The 26,290-nt window shown below is 49.7% G+C and overlaps 1 protein-coding gene across 1 annotated transcript; it reads left to right on the top strand.

Moving 5' to 3' along the window:
- The first annotated feature begins 18,147 nt into the window (after nucleotides 1-18,147).
- Nucleotides 18,148-25,323, top strand: LOC144752946 (retinoic acid-induced protein 3-like). The gene is made up of 4 exons (XM_078640760.1): nucleotides 18,148-18,285; nucleotides 19,333-20,308; nucleotides 21,690-21,748; nucleotides 24,717-25,323. Exons 2-4 carry the CDS (start codon nucleotides 19,381-19,383, stop codon nucleotides 24,804-24,806), a joined length of 1,077 nt encoding a protein of 358 aa, XP_078496886.1. The 5' UTR covers nucleotides 18,148-18,285; nucleotides 19,333-19,380; the 3' UTR covers nucleotides 24,807-25,323.
- The last annotated feature ends 967 nt before the right edge of the window (nucleotides 25,324-26,290 follow it).

Genomic DNA, 26,290 nt, shown 5'->3' with positions numbered 1-26,290 from the left:
ACAGGCTTCTCTTATGGCCTGCACCATCAGCCTAAAACAAACTCAATACATGGCCTACAGAAGAGTATTCTTCTGCTAAACGTTAGATCTGTTACCATACATAAGTTGGAGATCGAATGCCTGCTTCAAACAACTAGCATCTTTCTCACAGAAACGTGGGCTACCCCCACCTCTGAACCAGACTGGGTGCCGCCCTTGCCTCGCTCCCCAGAGTGGCCAAAATAGGTGGAGGAATAGCAATAATCTATAGAACAGAATACAAATTGAAATGTGAGTCAATATACCTTGCAGGTGCTGAATCCATGTCATTTAACATTAAAATTAATAATAAGTTACATTTTCCTGGTCTGCTTCTCTATAGACAACCAGGTCCCAAACTTCCATTCTTACAAGGTCTTTTTGATTTTATGGAGTCCTGTACAGACACCTCCTCCTTTACTGTACTCGGTGACTTTAATTTTCACCTTGAACTCCTCATCGATTCTATGACCGTGTCATTACTAGATAGATTTGAAGCTCTTGGTTTATCTCAGTGAGTGGTTGGTCCCACCCATAAGGCATTAGACACAATGGATGGAATTTTTACTAATTATCCCGCAATTCAGATCGATAAGATTCTGCCACTGACCTGCACAGACCACAGGGCAATCACTTTTAATCTCCTGGCTGAATCTACCCCTGTCTTTCCTGCACAACATCCACCTACAACTTTTGCACGGTCTTGGCGTAATTTTAATCATGAGACCTTCACTGAGAGGCTATCTAACACCGTTCCCATGTTCATTTCTAATTCTAATTTGGATGCAGGTAATTACGACAACTGGATTAGAGAAGCAATAGTCCAACTAGCTCCTTTAAAATCAGTTTCCCAACGCAGACACAAACCTACTGCCCCCTGGTATACTGCAGAGCTGAAAAACTTGAAATCAAAATGCAAGCACACCGAACGTGAATGGAGGGTGCATTATACCACAGAATGCAAGCTTAGTTATAATAAGTCTCTTACAGAGTACAAAAAAGCTATTTGTAGAGCCAAAACTGAGTTTTATACTGGCAAGATACAGAAGGCAAAGAACTCTACTAGAGAGCTCTTTAAGACTATTTCCTCCCTATCTAAGCTCCAACAAGGAGACTCCTTTTACCCCGACCAAAATTAATGTGACCAAATGGCAAATTCTTCCAGTCAAAAGTGCAAACAATTTACAATGAACTGGAGGGATCGAATCCTGGCCCCCATAATCCATCCGCTCAGGATGGTGAGGAGGGGTCAGTAATGTTTAATCATCTATCTAGTTTCTCCCTAGTCACACAGGACTCGGTAAATGATCTCATATTGACCATCAAGTCTGGCTCACCAGAGGACCCCTGCCCACCGAATAAAATTCATGAGGCCCTAGACTAACCAGCTCACTCCTGACCCCCCTTTTAAACACCATCTTAGGATCTGGAGATTTTCCTACAGCATGGAAGAAAGCATGCATTAGGCCCATTTTAAAGAAGCCTTCCACGGACCCTAGGGATGTTAAGAGCTATCGACCTATTTCCTGCCTTCTTTTGGCGGCCAAGATTTTGGTGAAAGCTATTATTCAGGAACTAAATCACTTTCTCATCTCCAATAATACTCTGGAACCTCACAACATGGTTTCTGTGCAGACTACTCCACAGACTCCGCACTAGTTATGGCCATGGAAGAACTTCGCATGCAAATTGATAGTGGTGGAAGGGTGGTCCTGATCAGGGCACAAGTCGGGGGTACACGCGGGTGGACGGCGTCCACCCACTTATTTCACAGGGTGGATGCCGTCCACCTTGCCAAGAAGTTGGGCCCCACTGAAAAATAGGCTGAATTCGTCCCAGTGTAATTTGCAACTACAGGGACACATTCAGCAACACCTGCACGTTGTTGTCTGTTTTCGATCGCAACAATGAGCAGGCGGGAGGGGGCTTTTTTTAGTTCAGACTCCTGCTGGGCCGAATCTGAGAGGTCATCAGGCCTCCTTTTGTTCGAGTCTCCTGGCTGGGAGCAGTCAGGAGCCTCACACTTAGATGCCAATGAAGCAGAGAGAAAACAAAGGCTCACACCTTGTTAGCACTTCACACATACGTGAGAGGAAGCTTTTCACTTTGTTCAGTCCCTGTTTAGGAGATATACATGCACTGTGATAATGTCAGATGCGTTGGTCTTTCTCTGTATTAACACAAAATAAATGTAATTTATATAGTGCTTAGTACCCCGGAGGAGGCATTAACATAATGTATTTTACTTGTAAAGCACTATGGGTAGAGGAAGTTTACTCTCGCGAAAGGCAACGTTGTTTCATGTGTAGCTTCTGCCTAAAGCAGGAGGGTTTCCCTCTGTACTCGAAATGTGCTCCAATGTACTCATGGTAGACCTGCTAAACATACATGTGAGGTCTTAAGATCTGATGTCACTTCTTATGTCACACACCGTGATGTCATGTGCCGCGATGTCACACACCGTTATGCCACTTGCATTCTGATTAACTAGGTTAGTCCCCTCACTTCCTTTTTAGGTCTCGCCTGTCGATGCGCATGCGCATCGAGCAAGGCGAGAGTATTGGGACTTATCCGCTCTTTATCCACACTGCAAGGAATCGTGGCGATTCCTTGCAGTGCCCGTGACTTTTAAGCTCAATGCGCATGTGCATTGAGCTTAAAAGCGCGTGCACGTCCGTCTTTGTTTACCCGCTCCGCCCCCTCCCCGCCGTCTCGCATTTCCCCTGTCGCACTTCTCCTCCCCCCTCCCCTCTCTTCCCTCCGTCTTGTTTATCTTGTTTTCCTCTCCCCGCCTGTCTCTGCAGTCGCATGTATTCTTGTTTTCCTCTCCCCGCCGCCTCACTTTCTCCTCGCTCTCAACTCCGACACACACTCCCAGGATGATGCTGAATTTGAAAGTCCGGTTTTTATCTTGTTTTCCTCTCCCCGCCTGTCTCTGCAGTCGCATGTATTCTTGTTTTCCTCTCCCCGCCGCCTCACTTTCTCCTCGCTCTCAACTCCGACACACACTCCCAGGATGATGCTGAATTTGAAAGTCCGGTTTTTATCTTGTTTTCCTCTCCCCGCCTGTCTCTGCAGTCGCATGTATTCTTGTTTTCCTCTCCCCGCCGCCTCACTTTCTCCTCGCTCTCAACTCCGACACACACTCCCAGGATGATGCTGAATTTGAAAGACCGGTTTCTAGATGACACCCAGAAGATTGTTGCCAGCCTCGTTTAACCCATCACAATTTATTTGTGTTTAATACGTTTCTTCGGAACTTGGTTAGCTCATGCTTTATCAAAATGAATAGCGCTATCAGATTGTCTTATTTTATCATGCTCCATTACATAGTGCTTCATAGTGATTCATATAGCGCTTCCTATTAATGGCGAGGCGCCGAAGCGCGTTCGGAGGGCGAATAGCTTGATCAGATTGCCTTATTTGATCATCTTCAGTTACATAGCGCTTCGTAGTGCTTCATACAACTCTTCGCATCGAGGCACTGTAGCGCCTTCCATGGGCTGCTCCTCTTTTGAAATACACAATTGACTTTGCACATGCGAGGGATTACGTTGGGCGGCGGAAACATATTTAAGTGTCCCATCACAATTTATTTGTGTTTAATACGTTTCTTCGGAACTTGGTTAGCTCATGCTTTATCAAAATGAATAGCGCTATCAGATTGTCTTTTTTTAACATGCTCCATTACATAGCGCTTTACAGTGATTCATATAGAGCTTCCTATTACTGGCGAGGCGCCGAAGCGCGTTCGGAGGGCGAAGCGCGAAGCGCGTTTGGAGGGCGAATAGCTTGATCAGATTGCCTTATTTGATGATCTTCAGTTACATAGCGCTTCGTAGTGCTTCATACAACTCTTCGCATCGAGGCACTGTAGCGTCTTCCATGGGCTGCTCCTCTTTTGAAATACACTATTGACTTTGCACATGCGAGGGATTACGTTGGGCGGCGGAAACATATTTAAGTGTGCCTTCATCACTCTTGCCCTAATGCACTGCAGATGATTATGAAACAGAAGTACTCCTTACAGCGAAGCCATTCTTAATGCTTTTTCACAACATCGAGCCTCGAGCCCTCACTTTTGTGTCTAAATGCGAAATATTCCAGAGCGCAGAGAGCCTAGAAGAGCTCAGATGCTCTTTTTAATTGAGAGTTACAACAAGGAGGTCCTCACCTCACTCTGCATTTGCTGCACTTTCTCGTAGTGCATTTACGGGATTGTAGCATGTTTAGACATATTTGATTGTGTGTGGTGAAAACACTGCTTTTCACCCATTAAAAGTTGCATGGAATGGCCCACGCATTCTTTTTGCAGCTATATAAGTTGGTCAAACACACTGTCCCGGCATTAGTGCTCTCTCCTCCCCCCCCCCCCCTCTCTGTTGGTGTCTCCTTGAATCTGTGTGCCACACCATTTGTTGTCTGAGCCTCGGCATCAAAGGGTCCGCTCCCCCGCCCCATCAGGACCCACCCCCCTCCCTCGGTGTCACCTCTCATTTGCAATGCAATCGCGGGCCGCGGCACTCGTGCTTTAGCTGTAAACATCTCAAGTTACAGCTCGGTGCCGCGATTGCATTCAAATGCTTGTTTCATGTACTTCCTTTCATGTTCCTATTCTTTTTCCCCTTCAGGCAACTTTTCCCTTTCTTCTTTCTTCACCTCTCGTCATCATCTTCCTTCCCTCGTAGTTCATTCCTTTTCTCCCCTTTCCTTCCCTTCTGAGTTGTCGCTTCTTCTCCCATCCTTTCCCTCTGCTTATGAATATCTAAGCTCTTCTTTCCCTCTCTCTCATTTTCCTGTTCCCCTGTGACCTTTCTCTTCGTCCTTCTTCTTCAAGATCATTTCTCCTTTCTTTTCCCCTTAATTCTGCTGTCCTTCTGAACCCCTTCGTCTTTCCACTCGCTCTCTTCCTATTGTCTTTCCTTTAGCTCTTTTCTCTTTCCTGTCTCTCTCTCGCTCCTTTCATCGCTCTTTCTTTTCTATACTCAGCAGCATTCCACCGGGGGCTGCTGCATCCCCCACATCTCTGCTGAGAATGCCAAGCAGACAAAGCTCGCCGTGTCTCTAAATATTAAACCACAAAATGTTTACCACACATTTTGGACCAGAAACAAAATACCTCTTTCTAAATATCTCTAGTTTTTTTTTTCAGACCGGGCTCCCATCCCTGTAATGCCAGTCACGGATTGGCTCTGGGTTACCCCGACCCTACATGCCTTCGGCGCTGCCCTCTTTTAAGCCTTGTTTTTTTCATGGCGTGTGATTTATTTTACAACTTGGCAGGGAATGTTTGCATCTGTACACTGCTTAAATCACATGTAATACATTTTTGCTAACACGAGCAATTGAAATTCGCATGCGGTTATAGAGTGTTATTTTTGTTGCTAACATGAACAATTAAAATTTCCATGCGGTTATACAGTGTAATTTTTGTTTGAAAAGTAGGGTACATATTTTTGTTTAGTTGATTGTGTGTGGTGAAAACGCAGCTTTTCACCCATTAAAAGTTGCGTGGAATGGCCCACGCGTTCTTCTCGCAGCTATATAAGTCGGTCAAACACAAACCCTGAGCACACCAACAAGAAAACAATGTACTTTAACACTAGAATGTTTGTTGAGCGGTTGATTTTCCTTCATAAATTGTCATATGCAAAACCATGAGTTAACACAACTGTATAACTTAATAGGAAAACTATAACTCGGATTTCAAACTCATTTGCTCCTTTTGCCAGGGGTGTAGCTTGGTCTGTAAAAATTGGGGAGAGTGGGAGGGGATCAGCTTCACATTTCCCAACAATCACATTGGCATGCCTTTATCCTTATTGCCGTTGCGCGTCGTTATTTTCCTTGCACCTTGCTTCTTTCAATTTTTATGTTTTTTTTTTAAACAAGCACGGCACAATTTCATTTTAGCAGCCGCGCACCTTCAGTTTCTTTTTTTCCAGCATTGCAGCTTGCTCCTCATGTGTCCCGTGTCATTCCGCTCCAGCATCCATGCTTGTGGTTCCCTGATCTTTTGTGTGTCTCACTGTTTCTTGGGTCACTTTATATCACTGTCACAGCATTAGTGCTCTCTCTTCCCCCCCCCCCTCTCTCTGTTGGTGTCTACTTGAATCTGTGTGTCTGAGTCTTAGTGTATGTGTCTTCCTGTGCCAATGGCTCCCTGTCTCACTGTTGGTGTCTCAGTATTAATGTGTCCTACTCCATGTTGATATCGCCTACTCTGTGTCTCCCTATCTTCATATCAGTGTCTCCCTCTCCTATTACAGTTGGTGTCTTCCTATCTTAGTGTGTCCCTGTCTTCTTGTCTCAGTGTCCATATGTCCTTGTCTAGGTCTCCCTGCTCCAATGTCTGCTCTCGGTATCTCATCGTCTCAGAGTCTGTACCTTCCCTCTCTTTGCCAGTGTCTCCTTATCTCAATTTTTCCCTGTCTCAGCGTTGTTTTCTCCGTCTCAATGTTTTCTCCCTATCTCCATGTTGGTGTCTCCCTCTCTGTGCCGTTTTTCCCTGCCTCAGTGTCCGTGTCTCCCTGTCTTAATGTTGGTGTCTCCTTCTCTGTGTATTAGCGTCTCTCTGTCTCAATGTCAATGTCACCCTCAGTGTCTGTCTCCTTCGCTCTGTCAGTGTGTCTCTCTCTCTGTTTTCCCTTTGTGTTATTTTCTCCCTCTCTTTCTCAATGTCTCCCTGTTTCAGTGTTTGTGTCTCAGTGTCCGTGTCTCCCTGGCTCACTCAGCGCAACCACAGCATCACTCAGCGCAACCACAGCATCACTCAGCGCAACCACAGCATCACTCAGCGCAAGCACAGCATCACTCAGCGCAACCACTGCATCACTCAACGCAACAACAGCATCACTCAGCGCAACCACAGTATCACTCCGCACCACCACAGCATCACTGGTTCAAATATGTTCTTTCAATCTTTCAAGCTGTTTTCAAGCTTTCAAGCTTTATTACAAATCACAAAAAGATGTTAATATTTCACTTCTGTTCTTGGATTTTCGTCACAATAAAAAACACTGAACATAATCTTCACAAAAGTTATTTACAAAAGTTTAAGCTATTGACATTACAAATTAAATAAATTATTTAAGTATTAATTATGTAAAAAATTAAAAGCCATTGTATTTGTAATATCAATACATCTAAGTCACGTAAATACAAAACATGTAGCATTACAAATGCTATAGGTGTCACATTTGCGAAAGTTATAACTATTGGCATTGTAAATGATAATGCTATTAATTTAGCTATTTTAAAAAACAACATAAAATAAAAAAAAATGTAATTTATAAGACCAATAGCTCAAACTTTCCTAATGCGAGACCTATTGCATTTCCAATGCTTGTTTAGGATTTGTGCCCTGGTCCTGATCCTACTTGACCTGTCGGCCGCGTTTAACACAGTGAATCATCTCATTCTTACGCAACGGCTGAAGGCAAGTGCGATCCGGGATAAGGCGCTGGCTCTTCTTTCATCATTCCTGACAAACAGAGAACATAAGGTGAATTGGGACAATCTCAAAATGGACATATTCCATCTCTCCTGTGGAGTCCCACAAGGGTCGGCGCTTTCACCCACCCTTTTCAATATTTATGTGACTCCATTGGCCAAACTAGATAGAGACTTTGGCTTTTCTCTTGTGTCATATATGCAGACGACACTCAAATCATAGTCTCTATATCCTCAGTTAATGAGATGCTGTCAGCAAGGTTTCATAGTTGTCTTGATCGCATCATGCAATGGATGCACACCAACTATTTGAACCTCAATACACATAAGACCGAATCATGGAGTTTGGTAATGGCCCTCCAATTTTGAATACAGCCTGGTGGCCAACGGGGGCAGGAGAGTGTCCATCACCAGTGAACAATATGAGAAACCTGGGTGTGGTCTGGGACACACAGCTTAATTTCTCTACTCAGATTATTCGTCACTTCAGCCTGTTATTTTACATTAAAGATCCTACGTAAGATCCTACCATTTCTTCTAATGTAACTGAGGAAAACTGTGGTGGTTGCTCTTGTATTGGCTCGCATCGAATATTGTAATGCCCTCTATTTAGGGGTTGACAAACGCAGCTTACTAAGCTGCAATTTCTTCAGAATACTGCTGCCCGGACATTACTCAACATTCCTAAATTCAACCACATCTCTGGGGCCATTAGGAATCTTCATTGGCTCCCTGTTAAGCAGCGTACTAAATGTAAGGTTCTTTGCCTGGTTCACAAAACCCTGTATGGAGGTGGTCCTTTGGCATACCACAACTTATTTCAATGGTACTGTCCAGGGCGTTCACTACGGTCTGCCAATCAGGCCTTGGTTAAAATCCCGAAATCGAGGAAGGCCAGATGGGGTGGTAGATTCCTTTCATACTTGGCTCCCAAACTCTGGAATAGGCTGCCTTTGGATATTAGATTTCAATCAGTTCTTTTTAAATACAGAGGCCTATTAAAACCTGGCTCTTCCAGGTCTAGCAGTGGATCTTATATCTGTGGACTTACCAGCCTTTCCATTTTTTCTCCAGCGCCAAGACGCCTCGGCAATCGAGCGCTATATAAAACCCCTACTTACGGGGCGTGGCCAGGAAGCCACCATGGCGGACGCGAGTTGTTAACGCTCCGGCCAGTATCCCCTGATTATCCTCCAAAATATCCTCAAGTGGTGCCATCTGGGTTCGAAACTGACGAGACTGATGTGATGCTGTGGACAGGCATCTAGGAAGCCCTGTGTTGTACCAGTTAATCGGCCCGACTCGCAGCTGTCACCCGGAGCTGGAATGCGGCCTAGGGAGAGTGCCCACGTGGGGAGGTGAGGCGCGGCTAAGGACTGAGGTTGAGGCCGTGATTGCGACTGTTGCCCACGGCCGCCCCGCGAAAGAAGACTGCTGGCGGGGAGCGCTCTGGCCGCCGGGAATCTCCCGGGTGGTGCAGACTTTGCCGTGGAGGGGGCCCTCCAAAGTCCCTGAGTAGGGATTGCCCCGGAGAGACTGAGCGTAAGCTGCGGCCCCACAGACGAGGTGAGAGGTGAGGGCTGCGGGAGCTGCAGTCCTGCGGGGAAGGATCTGGGCCCGAGCGGCTGTCAGTAACTGACGAGGTGTCCTGACGGCTGAGAGGAGGCACAGACCCCCGGCGGGAGGGGGCGCTCTTCGGTGGAAGCTGCAATCTGCGTGCCGCGGAGAAGTCTCCTGGAGCCAGCTGCGAAGAGCGACACGGAGGCGGTGTGGCGCATTGCCAAGACACGAGACGGAGCACACTGACAGAGGCAAGTGAGGCCTGCTGGTTGTGGTGCAGCGCGAAAGCCTGGAAGTAACGGTCAACCTAACGGGCGCCCTTTTGTAGTCTGCGCCATCTTATGCAGCCGTTCTGTATGGTAAACTCACGGCCTCATGACGAAGAGTGTGAGGAGCTGCCGCCTGTGCCCGGTGTGCGGCTGGGGTGCCTGTAGCAAGGAACGGGGCACCCGGCTGGGCCCCTGCCAGTAGCAGGTGCAGGGGGGCCCAAGAGACAAGTGGAACGGGAGGATCCTGGGGTTTTGCCCCTGCGGCGAGGACTGCTGAAGCGGCATGCCACCTAGAGAGGCTGTGAGGTGGCCTGGCGGCTGACACGGGAGCTGCGAGATTGGGGCCCCCAGCAGTCCCCAATGGACACCAGCCCCTAAGTACATGGCGCAAGACCTGCTGGACGCCTCAAGGCGGAGTGGCACGGCTGCTGCTCTTGGCATATACACACTTACCGGTCATCACAGATACTGCATCATACCGTGGACTAATCAGGCGAAGATAGGTGCGGGCTGATCACTAAGCGCCCGTACATTGGAACAAGCTGGTAGCTGGGAGGCGAGCGTTCTGTGGCCCGCGACATTCGAGGGGAGCCATCTGCTGGGAGGCCAGAGCACAAAGCACACACAAGGCCAGTAGGGCGGCAACCTCGCCTGCTGGACACGAACCCAGGGCCTTCCGCCACGCACCTGGTCCACGAAGCACGCACCTAGAAGGCAGTCGACCTCTGTCCTGAGCCCCAGACATAGCCATACCATTTACGCGCGGCGGACGCTGGCCGCGAATGCCCACGGCGCAACAACTTGTAATGGGCCGTATGCATGCCAAGATGCAGCAAGGAACGCTGTGCGCTGGTAGCCTGGATCCTCCACGTCTGAGAGATGAGGGTGAAGTGGAGCCGACACCTGCAGCACTGGCGGCCAAGATGGACTCTGTCCTTGCAGCAGTAGAGAAAATAGGAGCCGCGTTGGATCACACCAGGACGTCTCTGGAAACCAGGATCAACAAGGTTTTTTGGGGGGGGGGGGGTTGGTTTTTTACTCATTCTGCAATAGAGTGTATCTGAAGTTATCGGGGACCCGCTTCTCAGCTGTCCGGACCTTCACCATACCTGGGAGTCTCACTGTGTGTACTTACAAAGCCGGGTCCCCTTACATTCATGACACTTTCAAAACTTTTATTTCGAAGTGGGGGAGCTGACCACCTTGGCCACTCTCACAAGCATCATGCTTGTGTACATATTGCCATTGCATAATCATTGGAAATGAGTATGGCTAAGCATGTTAGTGTGTTCAATCTCCCAATTAATTTGCAAACTGTGAGACCTCCCAAATCTCCCAATAGTTGTATTTCCTACTAGGTTTCCCTTTCCTATCCCACTTATTTACTCTGTTTATGGAAGCCACCCATTCTAAGTGCGTTGGGGAAACTGGTCTTATCCACTTAATGCAGAGTTCCCTTCACACCCTTAACACCCTTAACGAGGAAACAGGATCGACAAGGTTACCTCTGACTTCACGCTCCTCCATGCGGACCATCGCAAGCTGGCTGACAAAGTTGCCACCCAAGGCCAGGCGCTCGAGGAGCTCCAGCCGGTCACTCGCAACCACGCTGCTGCACTGAAAGATGTCATAGATCACATACATGCTCTGGAGGACAGAGCGGAAGACGGTGAAGGACGTTCTTGCCGCAATAACATTCACGCCGTGGGACTTCCAGAAGGAGAAGAGGGTAGGAACCCAGAACAGTATGTCGAGAACTGGCTGCGAGAACTTATGCTACATGGAACACTGTTGAAACAGTTTGCGGTGGAAAGGGCCCATCGGGTGCCCACACAGCGGCCTCAGCCGGGAACCAGACCACGCCCATTCCTGTTCAAACTCCTGAACTACAGAGACAGGGATGCGGTGCTGCGAGAGACCCGGAAGATGGCCAGTCTCGCGGTCAGCGGCAGCCGTGTCATGCTTTTCCCCGATTACACTGTTCTTACGCAACGCCGCAGAAACAACTATATGGCAGTGAAACATCAACTCCGGGAGATACAGTTACTGTATCCGCTGCTGTTTCCTGCCAGGCTGCGAGTGGTGCTGAAAGATAAAGTCCGCATCTTCGACTCCCCTGCGGAGACATGGGACTGGCTTGAGACATCAGGACTGTGGACCGGGACCAGGCTGATGGATCCAGAGGACGACTCCTTAACAGGCAGGAGGCCTAGACGACGCAGAAGAAAACGGGCACCACGCGGGGCGGAGCCCAAAACAGCAGCACCAAGCCCGGAGAAAATGCGAATGGAGCGTCAAAATGCGCTGGAAGAAGTCACAACACTTAGCACCCCGAGCGCTAAAGATTGGCTGCAATCCTTCGTGTGGCCCACGGTGGTGGCGAGTGGCTCGTCGTCACCATCAACTGACATCTCAGAAGACCTTTACCTACCGGTTGTCACCCCACAGACTGCTGATGATATCCTGGGATGAGAATGCTGCCGTGCTGAACTCAGAGGCGGACTATCCACGCAGGTAGACAATTGTTGTTAATGTGACTCCGTTCCTAATAGGCGGGGGCAGAAGCAGATCCACTACATTCGGCGCCCTGTGGGCATCCGTGCAGGCAGATGGTAGACAGGGGTTAAGACTTCCATATTCGCCCAGACTCCAACCAGCCCGCAGGCTACGCTGGCGGACTTTCTCAAGGGCACACCACACATGTGGGATAGGGAGAGGACAGTCGCAATAAAGTGCTGACAGCGCACGCACCCCATTAGGCCGCACCTTGACCTAGTATGCAGCTATGCATGGTCACAGAGGTTTGGACGAACAAGCACGCAAAGTTCGCCCTGGACGTTATGTTGTTTACGATTCACATAATGTTAATGTTACAGCAGACCGGTGCACTCATGCCCGACCAAACTCTGCACCCGCCAGACTTTGCCCTACTCCCGACCTCCCCGCTGCCCAAGCACTCTCACAATGGCGCGCGTTAACATGATCACGTGGAACATACGCGGCATGCATACTCCCACACAACGATACTCCATATTTGCTTACCTCCAGAGACACTCGGTCGGAATCGCCCTCCTACAGGAAACACACATGTCACAGTCGGAATTAGAGAGATCGCGCAAGCGCTGGAGGGGGCAAGTGTATGGTACTCTGTATTCGGCCCATTCTAGAGGCACACTCATTTAGGTATGAGCAGGGGTCCTGTTTGTTAGTATGGCCTCAGTAATAGACCCCGAAGGCAGATACACTCTAGTACAGGGCACGCTCAATGGTCAATCCATATTGTTGGCCTCGATCTATGCCCCGAACACTGACCAGACCTCATTCCTCACACAACTGTCACAGGCGCTGACCCCCTATGCTGGGCTCCCCTGGTTCCTGGGAGGGGATTTTAACTCGGTTCTCGATGTGCATCTTGATAGATCCTTTCCCCCCCTCCATACAACATCAGCTGTATCAAATGCGCAGGCGCTCACAGGATGGCTCTCAAACTAGGCGTTGCTGGATATGTGGCCGGCCCTTCACCCCAATGACCGTATCTATTCCTATAACTCGACGACGCATGACCTGCATGTGCGCCTGGACAGGGTGGTGGGATCCCAGCCTCTGCTGCTTCTGGTCATGAAATCGGAATATTTAGGGCGAACACACTCCGATCATAACCCCCTGTGGTTCCAGCTTACTTGGGAAGCTGGCCTGCCACCTATACCCACATGGCGCCTCCAACCTACTGCGCTGGACGACCCAGAATTCCGCTCCTCACTGGGAACTGCCATTCTCTCCTATTTTGAGCTCAATGAAGGCACAGCGAGTGATGCGCTGGTGGAGTGGGATGCCCTCAACATAACGCTCAGGGGACACTGTTTGGGAGCCACGTGGAACGTAAAGAAACGACTGGCGACATCCATCGCCAGCCTTGAGTCGCAACTATTACAATATGAGCGCGAGGGGGAGGGAGGGGCAGGCACTCTACCAGGCTGGAGACCCTTCGAACACAGCATGTGGAACTCCTGCAACGCCTGCGGTGCAATAACTACGCAGCCCACACGGTCTGTACACACCACAGCAAATAGGGCGGGTCGCCTACTCGCTTGGCTGCTAAAACAGGAGAGTAATTGCGCTCCGATTGCAGCCATACACACACTAGAGGGAGACCTAGTGTAGACACAGCGGGAATTCCACAGGGTCCTGGTGGGTCACTACACCCAGCTGTATCAGTCAAGGGTCCGCTGCACAGGCCACGACCTAGAGAGTTTCCTTGAGCAGACACAACTGCCCACTGTCTCAGAGGAACATCACAAGGCACTTAATTGCCCCCTCACCTTGGAGGACATAGGGGAAGCAATCTCAGCCATGGCATCTGGGAAAACACTTGGCCCAGATGGCCTGCCCACCGAGTTCTATAAGGCTTACCGGGAGTCTCTGGTGCAGTGCTTGCAGACGCTCTACATGACAGCGTTAGAGAAAGGCACACTACCCCCTCCAATGCGTGAGGCGTACCTAGTATCTCTACCCAAGCCCGATCGGGATCCCACATTCCTGGGCTTTTATAGGCCGCTAGCGCTCCTCAATGTGGATTATAAGGTACTCGCCGAAGTTCTGGCGAAGCGATTGGCGCCAGTGGTTTCCGACCTAGTCCATAGTGACCAGAATGGATTCGTGCCCAAACGGAGCACATCACTGAACCTGCGGAGATTTTTTAGGGTGGCCACAGACAGCTTGCGAGAGAGGCCAAGGGCGGGCTGCTTGATATTGGACCTTGAAAAAGCATTTGATTGCTTAGAGTGGGGCTACCTGTCGACACTGTTGCAACGCTATGATTTGGGGCTGGGATATCTGCAAATGGTGGGCCTCCTATACAAGAATCCCACAGTTCGGGTAAGACTAGGTCCGTACATATCTACTGATATACCAATCAGCAGGGGCACCAGACGGGGTGCCCACTATCGCCGCTCCTGTTCCCGCTGGCGATCGAACCACTGGCGGCAGCGTTGCGCGAAACACTGGGGGACGGTATACCCTTAGGTGATGTAGTACACCAGGTATCGCTATACGCAGGCGACCTGCTAGTATACGTGCGAGACGTAGAAAATATTCCAGCCCAGTTGGCCCACATACTACAAGACTTCACCAACATTTCGGGACTCTGGGTGAACGACACTAAGTCATGTTTCTATGCGTTTGGGGAAGGGCAACACGACCCGGGATACACTCTTAATGGTACGAGAGTGCAGTGGAGAGGGGACACTTTCCGATACCTGGGAATCCAGATATACCGTCAACCAGTGGACCTCTTTGATGGTAACCTGGAAAGGGCCCTCACGGCCATCAAGTCGCAAGTATGTTTCTGGAACACACTACCGCTTACAGTCACGGGAAGGGTAGCTTTATCTAAAATGTTGATCCTCCCCCGGCTGCTGTACTACTTAACCAACTTGCCCCTTTATATCCCAGCGTCTTTCTTTGCCAAGCTCTCTAGACTGATCAGGGACTTCATCTGTGGGAGTGGACGGCACAGGATGACGCTGGAGAAGCTATACCTTCCGACAGATCAGGGGGGGTTGGCAGCACATTGCTTTGAGCATTACTACTTAGCTGCACAGCTCCAGTGGATCGCCCGCTGGCTGGCGGATAAGGGCCGGTAAGACACGGAATCCCCACTACCCCCACGCTCCTTGGAACAGATACTAACACTGTTCCACCCAGCCGCCAAGTCTGTGGTGCTGGCGCCGCTCCTTCTGGCGGTTGCGTACAGATGCTACCGTTGGATCCTATCCCTCACTAAGGCCCTGACCCCTTACGCACCGGCGATACTGTTGGAGGGTTCCCCCAGTGGGATGGGGGCACACACCCCTTTCATGCTTGCGCATTGGCGGGATGCTGACATACGGACTATGGGAGATCTATACCGCGATGGCACACTCATCTCATATGACTCCCTGGTGGCAGAAGAGGGCTTACCACCGGGGCAATTCCTACAACACCGCTCACTAATCACGACCCTGACCGCAACATGGGGGGACATGTCCACAGAACCCAGCCAGCACCTTACCATTCAATATCTACACGTTATGGGGAGAGGCCGACACCTGATCAGTTGGTTCGCGGTGTCACTACTCACTCATGCGGCGATCACCCTAGAACCCCTTTGCCGAAAATGGGAAGTAGACCTGGGGTGGCAACTAGAGGACAAGGAATGGGAACGGGTATTGAAGAGCCCCGTGCGCATACACAGAAATATGAGATTTCGGCAAATACAATTGTGCATCGTGCACAGGGCATACCTTACACCTGAAATGATCAATAGATACTTTCATCGCACAGATGCAGTGTGCCCTAGATTAGACAAACCCGGGGCTGGGCTAATCCACATGCTATGGAGTTGCCGCAGACTACGCGCATATTGGCGCGCATATTGGCGCACAATTAGCGAACTGCTGCACATAAGCACGGGGCGCGACATACCCTTTGACTGGACGGTGTACCTGTTGCACCATTTCCGTAGGACCCCGGCCACAAAAGTAACATCCCGGTTCCTTGACCTGGGGTTAGTGGTCGCTAAGCGACTCCTCACCAGGAAGTGGAAGGTGCAAGAACCCCCCCCCCACACATGGGCATGGAGACACTCGCTCACTACATGGGCAAGGGCGGAGGGGACAGCCATCCGGCGGGAAGAGACCCTGGGACTGAGGAAGGAGCCCATAGCTACGCAATGGATGGGACTGCTCCAAGCAATCCAGCAAACTGCGGAGGCATGTGCAGGGGGACAGCCTGAGCGGAGGGACGAAGACGCAGGGTAGGAGATGAGGACCATGTCCGTGTGCGACCGTGGGGTTCCATGTACACCTGCATACCCAAACAGACACTACGGGCGTTCAACGAAGACGCCGTCATGGGAGAGTGGCAGTCAAACTGACATGATGTAACGTGATGGGAGAGGGGCGGAGGGGTAGCAGAAGGGGGTAGGGTAGATACTTGCACTGGCACCAGTCTATGTTGCGGTTCTTGGTTTTAAACTGTTTCATCACACGTTATCTGTTCGGAAGTCCATATTGATCCCTCTGAAAGACTTACACACTGGATTGATGGGATCAAGATACCATGACACTGTAATCTTTATTATTCATGGACTGCGATAAACACTGGATTTCCAGGGGTTCGGGTGCACTAGGCACCCCACCAAAACTTGAAATGTTCGAACCCATCTACCAGAAGTAAGTTTCCACAGTTGATGTGTGACCCAATGCACTGAAAGTACTAAGTGTATGTTGCCTTTCTGTATACGTATTCTAAAAGTCAATAAAAACAGATTCACCCCCAAAAAAATCAAGAAAAAAAATAAAACCCCTACTTACTTACTTATTCCAACTGCCCAGATACATCCGGAAGACCTGACTGCACCTGGAACTTGAGCTCTCAAGACAAACTCTCACCTGTGAGGCTGACAGCCTGAAACTCTATGTATGGGTCCAAAAAGAACCAGTAAACTCACTCAAACATCGCCTGACAGAGACATTTGAGAGCCCTGGGAGCCCTGGCTTCCGACAAGTTCGAAAAGCAATTGCCTCTCTACACATTGAAGGATCAGCGTTAAAATCTGATGCTATCCCTTGTACAGCCTGGAAAAGGGCTATCAATAGGCGGCTGAAATGAACCTCGTACTTGCCGGACACTCGCTCCTTAAAGCCCTCCAGCATTCTGTCTCCTCTGAACAATTCCTATCTACCAGGGAAGCCACAACCATACTTCTCAGAAGCCATCAATAAACGGGCCCGTAGAGACATCTTCAGGCGCCTGCTAGGCCTACCAGCGGCTGACTTTAACCCATGGGCCCATCCGGGCAAGGAGGGGGCTTGCAGACATAAGAAAGAATCATGGTTACACCTTCTGTGCTGCTGTTCTATGCTTGATGCCCACAGGAGGTCTCTTTTGAAACCATTGTATCTAATGAAGGCTCTCACTCTTGGCTGGAGGCCTCGCCGCTGTGCTTCTCCCACACCGATATAAGAACCCTATCGAGGTGGGGGAAATATGTTAAGGAGCTCGGTGACCTACTCCACCCCCGTCCTGTAGATTCTCAGTCTGCCATCTTTTCTCAAAAACTGATAACAGACGATTGTAGGGGTAGACCCTGAACAGGACCTGGCATGACTCTCCTAGGTCGAGTCCAATACAATGGGAAGGAAAGCAGGACCCACTGCAAACCTTCCACCACTCTCGCTCCCAGTGAGTATGCATTCTGTATAGGCCCACTCTGACCACTCAAAGCCCCTCGGGGACATCAGCACTCCGCACTTTAATTTGTCTTCACCCCCCAGCCCCTACCCCCTCATCCCCCCCCCCCCCCCCCCGCCCCACACACGCACACGTACATCATTTAGGATTTTGGATTTTTTGTCATTTGTAACAAGAATGTAAACATGGCTTCTTTTATCGATATATATTTATATCTCCGTATTTGGACAGCAGTGGTTTTTTTTTTATTTATAAAAAATATATATTTGTAAATTGTTCTGGTTTCTGCTGACTAAAACAAGAATCGTTTTCCGAACTTCATCTCTGGCCGCCAGCACCCCCTGCTATTCCAGCACTGAGTCCAACGCGCAGGCCAGCCTGGGCCCGCATTCCTGGGCCCCGCATTCCTGGGCCCTGGCTCATCCTGCCCTGAAACTCAGAGGCAGCTCCGCCGAGGCCCCTCTGTCCCGGCCAGGAGCACGTGAGGTGTTGAAAGACCTGCGGTTTGCGCTCTGTTGTGATGGGCGCCTCCCTTACGTCAGAGATTCCCTCTCTGGCACTTTATAGGCAGTGAGTAGCTGCCAGACTGGTCCAGGTGTGTCCCGGAGCGCTCCCCCCTCCCTCCCTGCTCCTCGGCACTTATAACACCTCCCAAGGACGACGAGCCAGCGAGATCAGCACGAGAGCCTCCGTCGTATCACACGAACGAGGCACCTGTCCCGGGACGCGCCTGGAAGCACCAAGCGCCTAGAAGGTAAGTCGGAAGCGGGCTTGTAATCGTGCTTTCCTCGGGATGCGCCGGCCCGCCACCCATGGGTCCTGGGTCAGGGGGCCCCGCGGGGAGGCAGGGGGTGAAGACGCCTTGGGATCATTACCAGTGAAGTGAAATTCTAGCGCCCACACACGCTGCGTCAGGGCGCTGCAGTGAACGGCAGGAATATGGCCTGATCTTCCCCAGGATAGCGAGACTTCTTAGAAGTGCAGTGCCAGAGTTTGAGATTCTCTGGTAGGGGTCCAGGGTGTGAAGGGGACGGTGCGCAGCCAGAAGTTCTTCTTGTGTACCGTGTCCAGTCAGTGCAGAGCACTGAGTATTATTTTATTTGTTTTAAGTTAAGCGAAAGATGGGTCCCTGCTCTTCATTTGGAATCAAAATGCACCAATGTTGATCTGCATGGCCCAACCTTCCCTCCACCAATATACGACGGAAGCGAAGGCTTGTAAGGGGGGATGCATTTCCGGGTCACCAGGGCTGACCACCCGACTAACATCTGGGTGGGGTGTGCGGAGTAATCGGTATACTCGCCCGTAGCCAATTCTTTAAATGTTGTTCCGAATCTCTGGAAAGTGGGTGTGAAATGGCTAACATGTTCAACAATACTTGTGAAATGGTGCCAGTGGAATGGGTTTAACCAGTGACCAGCAGCTGTACCCCGGTGAGGCAGGGTGCATACTACTGCCCAGGATGCCCCTTTTGGGGCAATAGAACAACATGCCTACAGAAAACATTTTCCAGAAATATTTTGGGTTTTAGACACCACTCATAATTCGATCAGTTCCCTTGTCAAGGTTAAAGTTTTGGGGGGCAGGAAGCTAAAAGGGGTGTTGGGGTTAGGGGGCAGAGGGTTACTTTGGGTGCCCCCGAGATGCGTGTGGCATCAATGTTTAATCTGATGTTTAGGTCTGCATGAATTTGATCTTAGGCGATACTCAAAGTCATAACAGGAGAAATAACAACATCTGACCATGCACGAGTTCTGTGAAGGATGTTCTCTAAATGTCGTGGCTTCTCTTCTTTCCATAGTGCCATCCACGGATCTTTCTCCTGGTCAGGGGCGCCCACACCGCACCCATGGTTTGCCCAGATTCCTATATCCCAGTCTACCAGTACCTGTGCGATGAGCAGGCAGCATGGGGCATCGTCCTGGAGTCGCTGGCCGCAGCCGGAATTGTGGTCACCCTCATCCTCATGCTGGCCCTCCTCGGCATGACCTCGCGTGTGACAGACAGCACCAAGCGTGCCCTCATCCCCATCCAGCTCCTCTTCCTGCTGGGCACCCTTGGCATCTTCGGCCTTACCTTCGCCTTCATCATCAGGCTGACCAAACAGACCTGCCCCACTCGCTTCTTCCTCTTCGGGGTCCTCTTCGCCCTCTGTTTTGCCTGCCTGCTGGCGCATGCCAGTAAGCTGGTGCGGCTGGTCCGCGGGGGCCTGGGCATCTCAGGGTGGTGGATGCTTCTCACCGTTATCATCTTGTGGTTGGTCCAGTGCGTCATCGCAATCCTCTATGTGGTGCTGGTGATCGTCAAAGGCAACAAACCGTGTGTCTACACGGCAGATGACGCCACCAAGGATGACTACAACAAGGACTTTGTGATGGTCCTCATCTACGTAATGGCACTCATGGCCCTCACCTTCCTCATCTCCTTGTTCACGCTCTGTGGCTGCAACTCCTCCTGGAAACGGCATGGTACCCACATTTACGTCACCATGTTCTTCTCCATCTCCATCTGGGTCGTGTGGATCGTCATGCTGCTCACGGGCAACCAGAGTCTGGGCCACGGACACAACTGGGACGACCCTACCTTGGCCATTGCCCTTGTGGCCAATGGTTGGGTCTTCCTGATCATGTACATAGTCCCCGAGATGTGCCTCCTGACCCGCTGCGTGTCTGACACTCCCAAGAGCAGCGGGCAAAGTGGCCAGACTCAGCCGCGTCTACTGAGGCAATCCTATGGCGTGGAGAACCGGGTATTCGCCCAGGATGATGCTAACCAAGGTAAGATGGGAAGGGGCGTGCCCTCTGCATATTTTACCAATGGCCATTGGTCAGGTACAGATGTGACATTAGCTCTCTTAGGTGTCTCCCTTGACCAGTGCTACACATAAATACACAAACCATCACTGTAGAGTGTTTCACCTGGGGGTGGGTGGAGGACATCCTATAACTCACAGAGGCCACACTACAGAGCCATAGACCCAGAGGCAGGGGAGGGCGGGAGCACTTGAAGAACACCTCCTTTCTCAGCACTCAGAGGTGATACCATTGGAAGCTGGACAGATTGACATTCATGGGTGAAGAGTACCCCAGAGATCCACACCTAGAGGTGGAATTCTAACATCCAGGATACCAAAGAACACTGTCCCCAAAGGAGGGGGGGGGGGCACCAAACATCTCTGTACTCTTAAGTGGGGTACCGCAGAGCTCTGCACCCAGAGGAGTGAGTAGGTGGGGAACACGTCACACATCCGCACTCAATGATCGTGACAACTTCGAGCTCAGACACAGGAGGACAGGGGCGCCAGGGCGCGAAGGGACAGTACAGCACTCTGCGCCTAAGGATGGGGGATAAGACAGACAAACTAGAGTTGGTCGACCCTATGGGAATCTTGGCCTGCGAGAAGGGAGCATAGGGAGTAGGGAGAAATGTGACGCCCCTAACTCCAATTAACGTACAACTTAAGACAGACACAAGTATGTGATACTGGGTGTACATACATAATGTCCATACATAAACTTCTTTGTTGATCTGATAAGCAGCCTAATCTGCAGGTGCCAGTCATTGTACCTAAAGTGGTGCACAACTGTCTATCTCTTCTACAATTTGTTCTTTATGAATCCACATTATTTGAGAATCAAAAACGGTGTTATTTAAGTAAATATTATCCTTAAGGACATCTCTAGTAGACCATACTTTCCCAAGAAGATTCATAAACAGTTTCTTTTTTGTTAGTGTTTAGCATGAAGATTTGTTTTCCACACTTCAGTTTAACCAGGTAGACCATGATGAACTATCTGAAAACCATTTCCGACTGGATGATTCTTGCTAATGCACAGTGCAGAGCCCAGCCCAGTTGGTGGGACGTACCAAAGACACCGGCTGGAGGGGAGGCGGGAGAAGCCGCACAGAACCCCACAACTAGCGGGCAGGGCCTCTTCTGAATTTAATACATAGAGTTTGGGGTGGGAAACATGCTGAACATGATGAAGGACTCCAGTGGTGATAGAGAAGTCACTTTGATACAACTGGGAGATGTTGCCCCTAAAAAAGGGTGGTCCTGGAGCATTGCCTATCATCAGTGCTGATCATGAACACATTCAGGCTGCAACGTGGGCTTCTACGGCCACATTCCCTGATTCTCCTCTTTTTCCTTCATAGACTCCGGCAGAAGTTCCCCCTCATCGCCGCCTCGGTTTGTCGACACGCTACCCATGAAGGTAAGTCTGAGTTTCTGGCACTCTGTCCTGGTGGCCCCTTGTGCTCAGGGGAAGCTTCATAGGTAAAAAATAAAGAGGACCATCCTACCTGCCCATCAGGCGTGTTGAGGGTTTGTATGTGCAAGAGGATGAGCCGAAGCGTGGCAAAGCACTTTACATATGAGGGGTGGTTGACCTGAATATGTTATGGATTGGGGGAAGACGGGCAGAAAAACGTCTACGAATCATAACAGAGAGGAGCGAGACTTTAGTCAAGCATAAGTTTGTGGGTAGAAACTTTGGAGAGTTTGGACCAAACGCTGATACCATAATAATGGGGGACACCACAAGCCAGTGTGATTTAATGGGTATAAAATTTGGGTAGTATGGACCTGTTTATGACACATTCCGGATGGAGGGACAGTCAGTATGCGTTGAGGAGTACAAAGGCGCGTCACTTGGACAAAACAATGACATATTTAGGAGAGGGTGTGGTGTGAACAAATATTTTGGAGGGTAAATTGCACACAAATACAATATACCAAGTATGTGCAGGTGGGTAGAAAGCATGGGTAGCCTTGAACAAATAATGAAACATAAGGAATTAGTGTAAGTTTGTCTTGTGGTAAAAAGGGGGGTTATCCAGACCAAACTCAGACGAAGTTCGAAGGTCGAGTCAAGCTAAGTATGAATTTGTGGTTAGAAAAAAGGTTGATTGAAAAGAAAGTGGAAAAGGCTGGTAATTGTTGGTGGGAAGGGGGTTGCGTTGCAATAATAATGGCACAATTAGGTGGGAAGTATAACCTAGTATATGTTTGTAGGTAGACGCGTTAGGTAGCGTGGACCAGACCACGAAACAGGAGCGGCGACAGTGTTAGTCCAGCTTGTGTTGGTGACTAGAACTGTTGCACATATCTAACTGGACAGTCACACGGTTGGGCGTGAGGCACAGTATGTGCTGGTGGGTGGATAAGTCAGGTAGAATTGATGAAACTATGCATCATTAGGAAGGAAAGGAATGCAGCCCTGCAGATGCTGATGAGTAAAGATGTTAGGCATCTTGGCTGAAAAGGCAAGAACTTGGGGAGATCTGTATGTGTGGAAGGATAAAAACATTGTCTGTCTAGGGCACAACAAAGCACAGTTTGGAGACAGAGGTCAGCCAAGGTGTTGTGTATGCTGAAACACGAAGAACATTTAAGGAAATGGCGCACACGAGAGGGAGAGCACTGAGCGTTGGGTAGAAACCCTGGGCCTCATTTATGAAAAGTGACTCATCGCTGTGTGAAAACAGCGATGCGTCACTATTCACTGCGCCCTCCTTGCACCACCAATGATGCGTCATATTTACAGTATGGCGCATCATTGCGCAAGGAGTTACAGGTACGTCAGTATTTCTGACGTATCTGTATGGCCTGCGTCAGTCTTACGCCTGCTGTGAGGCAGGCGTAAGAAATTGACACATTTGTGTCCTAAAAGTGGCGCAGTGAAATCTTATAGATTTCACTACGTCACTTCTATGACCCTTTCTTGCGTCAGAACACCCCCCCCTGCATACATTATACCTGGCGTAGGTATAATGTGGCGCAGGGGTTTACAAAGTGACGCATCTACATAGATGCCTCACTTTGAAAATATGGCGCAACAAGGTGCATTTTTTACGCCACTGGTGCGTCACACAAAGGGACGCACCAGCGGCGTAAAAGTGACGCACAGCCTCATAAATGAGGCCCCCTGGGTTTACTGGGTGAAATGTGTCAGAGGAGGGAGAGAAGACAGTCCTGCATGTTGTAGGTGGAAACACTGGGTACATTGGATGAAAGAACATGCGAGAGGGTAAGAGTGGAGCCCCCTGGGTGCTGCCTGTATGTGGGGAGAGAAACACTGAGTCCATTGAATTAAAGTAGACAAATGTGAAGAGTGAAGATCTTAATATACGTGGTAGAAAAACTTGGGGCCTGTTCACAGAGGTAAATTCGGCTACAAATGTATGTTTACAATCAAATTTAATGTTTTAATGCCTGGTCAGGGAAAACCATTTTGGAGGGTGGAGATCTCTGCGATCATGAGCAGCAAATCCCACTCAAGGCGTAGGAAGTGGGCATTCCGAGGCGTTCTTGGGCCTGCAAGATTTAGAAGGCGCACAAACCCGTTTGTGGACATTAAACTCCTCTCCCTACCTTTTCCACCCAGGAAAGTGTTGTGCGTTGGCTCCAGGCAAAGGCTGGCATGCGTCCCCTTCAAGGGTGGGAACGGGAATGGATCACCACCAGATTTGGCACGGGTGTGGGGAAAGGGCTTTTTACAGAGGAAAAAAATATTTTCCCTGGGGAGAAAAGCAAAGCCAGAGTGTATGTTTGCACAGGGCATCATATTCCCCTATGCAGACATCTCCACCATCAAGAACTCTGCACAGCAGGGGTGGGATCAGACCACAGAAGTTACCCGACGTTAGAAGTAGCAAACCTGGAAGCCAAATTCCCAAAAATTGAAAATGACGTCTAAGAGGAAATCTCCGCCCATTATTTTCCAACTTTTTTCTAAAAAAGCCTCATAATATGTTGGACGAAATACACCTGAGGGGAGAGTGTAGCATCTGTAATTGTTAGTGAGTACAAACATAGAATACATAGGGTGAAACGACACACAGGAGAGGGCCAGGGTAACCCTGGATGTGGGTGAAACAAGTTCATTGGATGAAGCACACAGGAGGAAAGCGTTGGCGTTTCCCTGTAAGTGGCGGGACGGAACAGTGATTACCTTAAATTAAACATTGCACAGGAAGACGAGGGCGTTGCCCTGCAGGTGGTATTATATTAATAATGTATGTGGTGAGCGGAAACACTGATTACGTTGGATGAAAGAGCGCACAGGAGAAAATAGCCCTGTATATTTTTGAGGGTAGAAACAAATAAGGGGAGTCTTAGTCTTAGTTGAGACATCTTACTTCACTCACAATTTCCTGCTTTTTTCCTCTTCCCCAACACAGGAATTTGATCCCTCGAAGGAGTTCTCCATCCCTCGACCTCAGCATCGCGACTGGGCCCAGTACCGGACACACCACCTGCCGCCGCAGTAGACATCGCCCAAGAAGCTGAAAGCGGAAGAGAGGGATTTGTTAAGGGGGGAGGGGGCAACAGAACCAGGCAGGAGAAACTGAGAAGCTGACTGGCCTTAGGGGCGGTGCACCGCCAAACTCCAGCCTATCTGCCATTTCCCACTTAGCGCTTCCCCAACTCTAGCTGGCAACCCTGAAAATCACTCCTAGGCCCAGGGCATAGGTCCTAAAAAACAGAAGGGGGGGACTAACCTAGTTAATCAGTATGCAAGTGGCATCACAGCGCGTGACATAACGGCGCGTGAGGCGCGTGACATCACAGTGCTTGAGGCGGCTGACATCATAGGAAGTGGCATCACAAGAAGTGATATCAGATCTTAAGCTCTCACATATATGTTTAGCAGCTGTATCATGAGTACATTTGAGCACATTTCGAGTATACTTGCAAACCTCCTGATTTTGTCAGAAGATTCACACTTTTGTACGCTACACATAAAACAATGTTGCCTTTTGTCAGTGTAAAACTTCCTCTAGCCATAGTGCTTTAAAAAAATAGTGACATTTAAATTATTACAACGCCTCCTCAGGGGTGGTAAGCACTATGAAAAAAGTGGGTGGATGCCGTCCACCCGCGGGTACCCCCGACTCATGCCCTGCCTAGGCCCACAAAACATATTTGTCAGAGTACCAGCACAGGAAAAACGGCACGTGCAGGGCAGAAGACCGGAAGACGGCTCGTGCACGTGTAGCCAGTCCCGCATAGCCCTCAGCAGCGAGCAATCAGTGCTGCATGTTTTCCCGCCTTTCCCGCTGTAATGTACGTGCAACACAACCGCCATGCCTCTCACTCTGATTCTGCGCAGTCATGCTACTGTTTTCAAAATCTTATTTGCGCACGTGCAGAGGAAACAGAAGAACAACAGATTTATTTGCAGGACAGTAAGAGTTCGTGGCCGATCACTGGAAAAGTTAAGGCAGGGAGGGACTTACTTTGCAGCACTGCCTCTCATAGCTACGTTAATCTGAAGTGTGATTGGCCAGAGGCACAGATGCCCAGCAGCAGATTTTGCAGCATTTATACGCCGGCCTGTCAACCCCGCCTCACCCCATGTGCACATGAAAACGCAGACCAATGTCTCTTTTATCCCCACCACCCCTACCCTGGCTCACTCTACATATAAGTACGGTGTGAAGCAAAAAATGTTAGGGATGACCAGATAAAGAAGAAAAAAAAGTCTACCTTTAGAAGAATGGAAATGTAGGGGGTCAGGTGTCAGAATGTCACACACAAGCAGAATGAATGAACAGCAGGCCCGTCAGTTCAAAAGATCAGTAGGGCTGGGGCCACTGACAGTCAGACGCCTTTAAAAGGCCGGTGGGTTTGGGGAACAGGAAGTCACAAGGCTATGGCTAGCCTGGGCCCATAGCTGTCTGGGCCCCGCCAGCCTGTCAGAGGCACAAACAAACCTAATCTACTGGTTTTCCCACTTGCCAGTCTGGGTAGG

This window comes from Lissotriton helveticus, chromosome 1_1 (assembly GCF_964261635.1).
Source record: "Lissotriton helveticus chromosome 1_1, aLisHel1.1, whole genome shotgun sequence".
In the NCBI taxonomy this organism is placed as follows: Eukaryota; Metazoa; Chordata; class Amphibia; order Caudata; family Salamandridae; genus Lissotriton; species Lissotriton helveticus.
The sequence above is the reverse complement of the archived record's forward strand: the minus strand, read 5'-3'. Positions and strand labels throughout refer to the sequence as shown.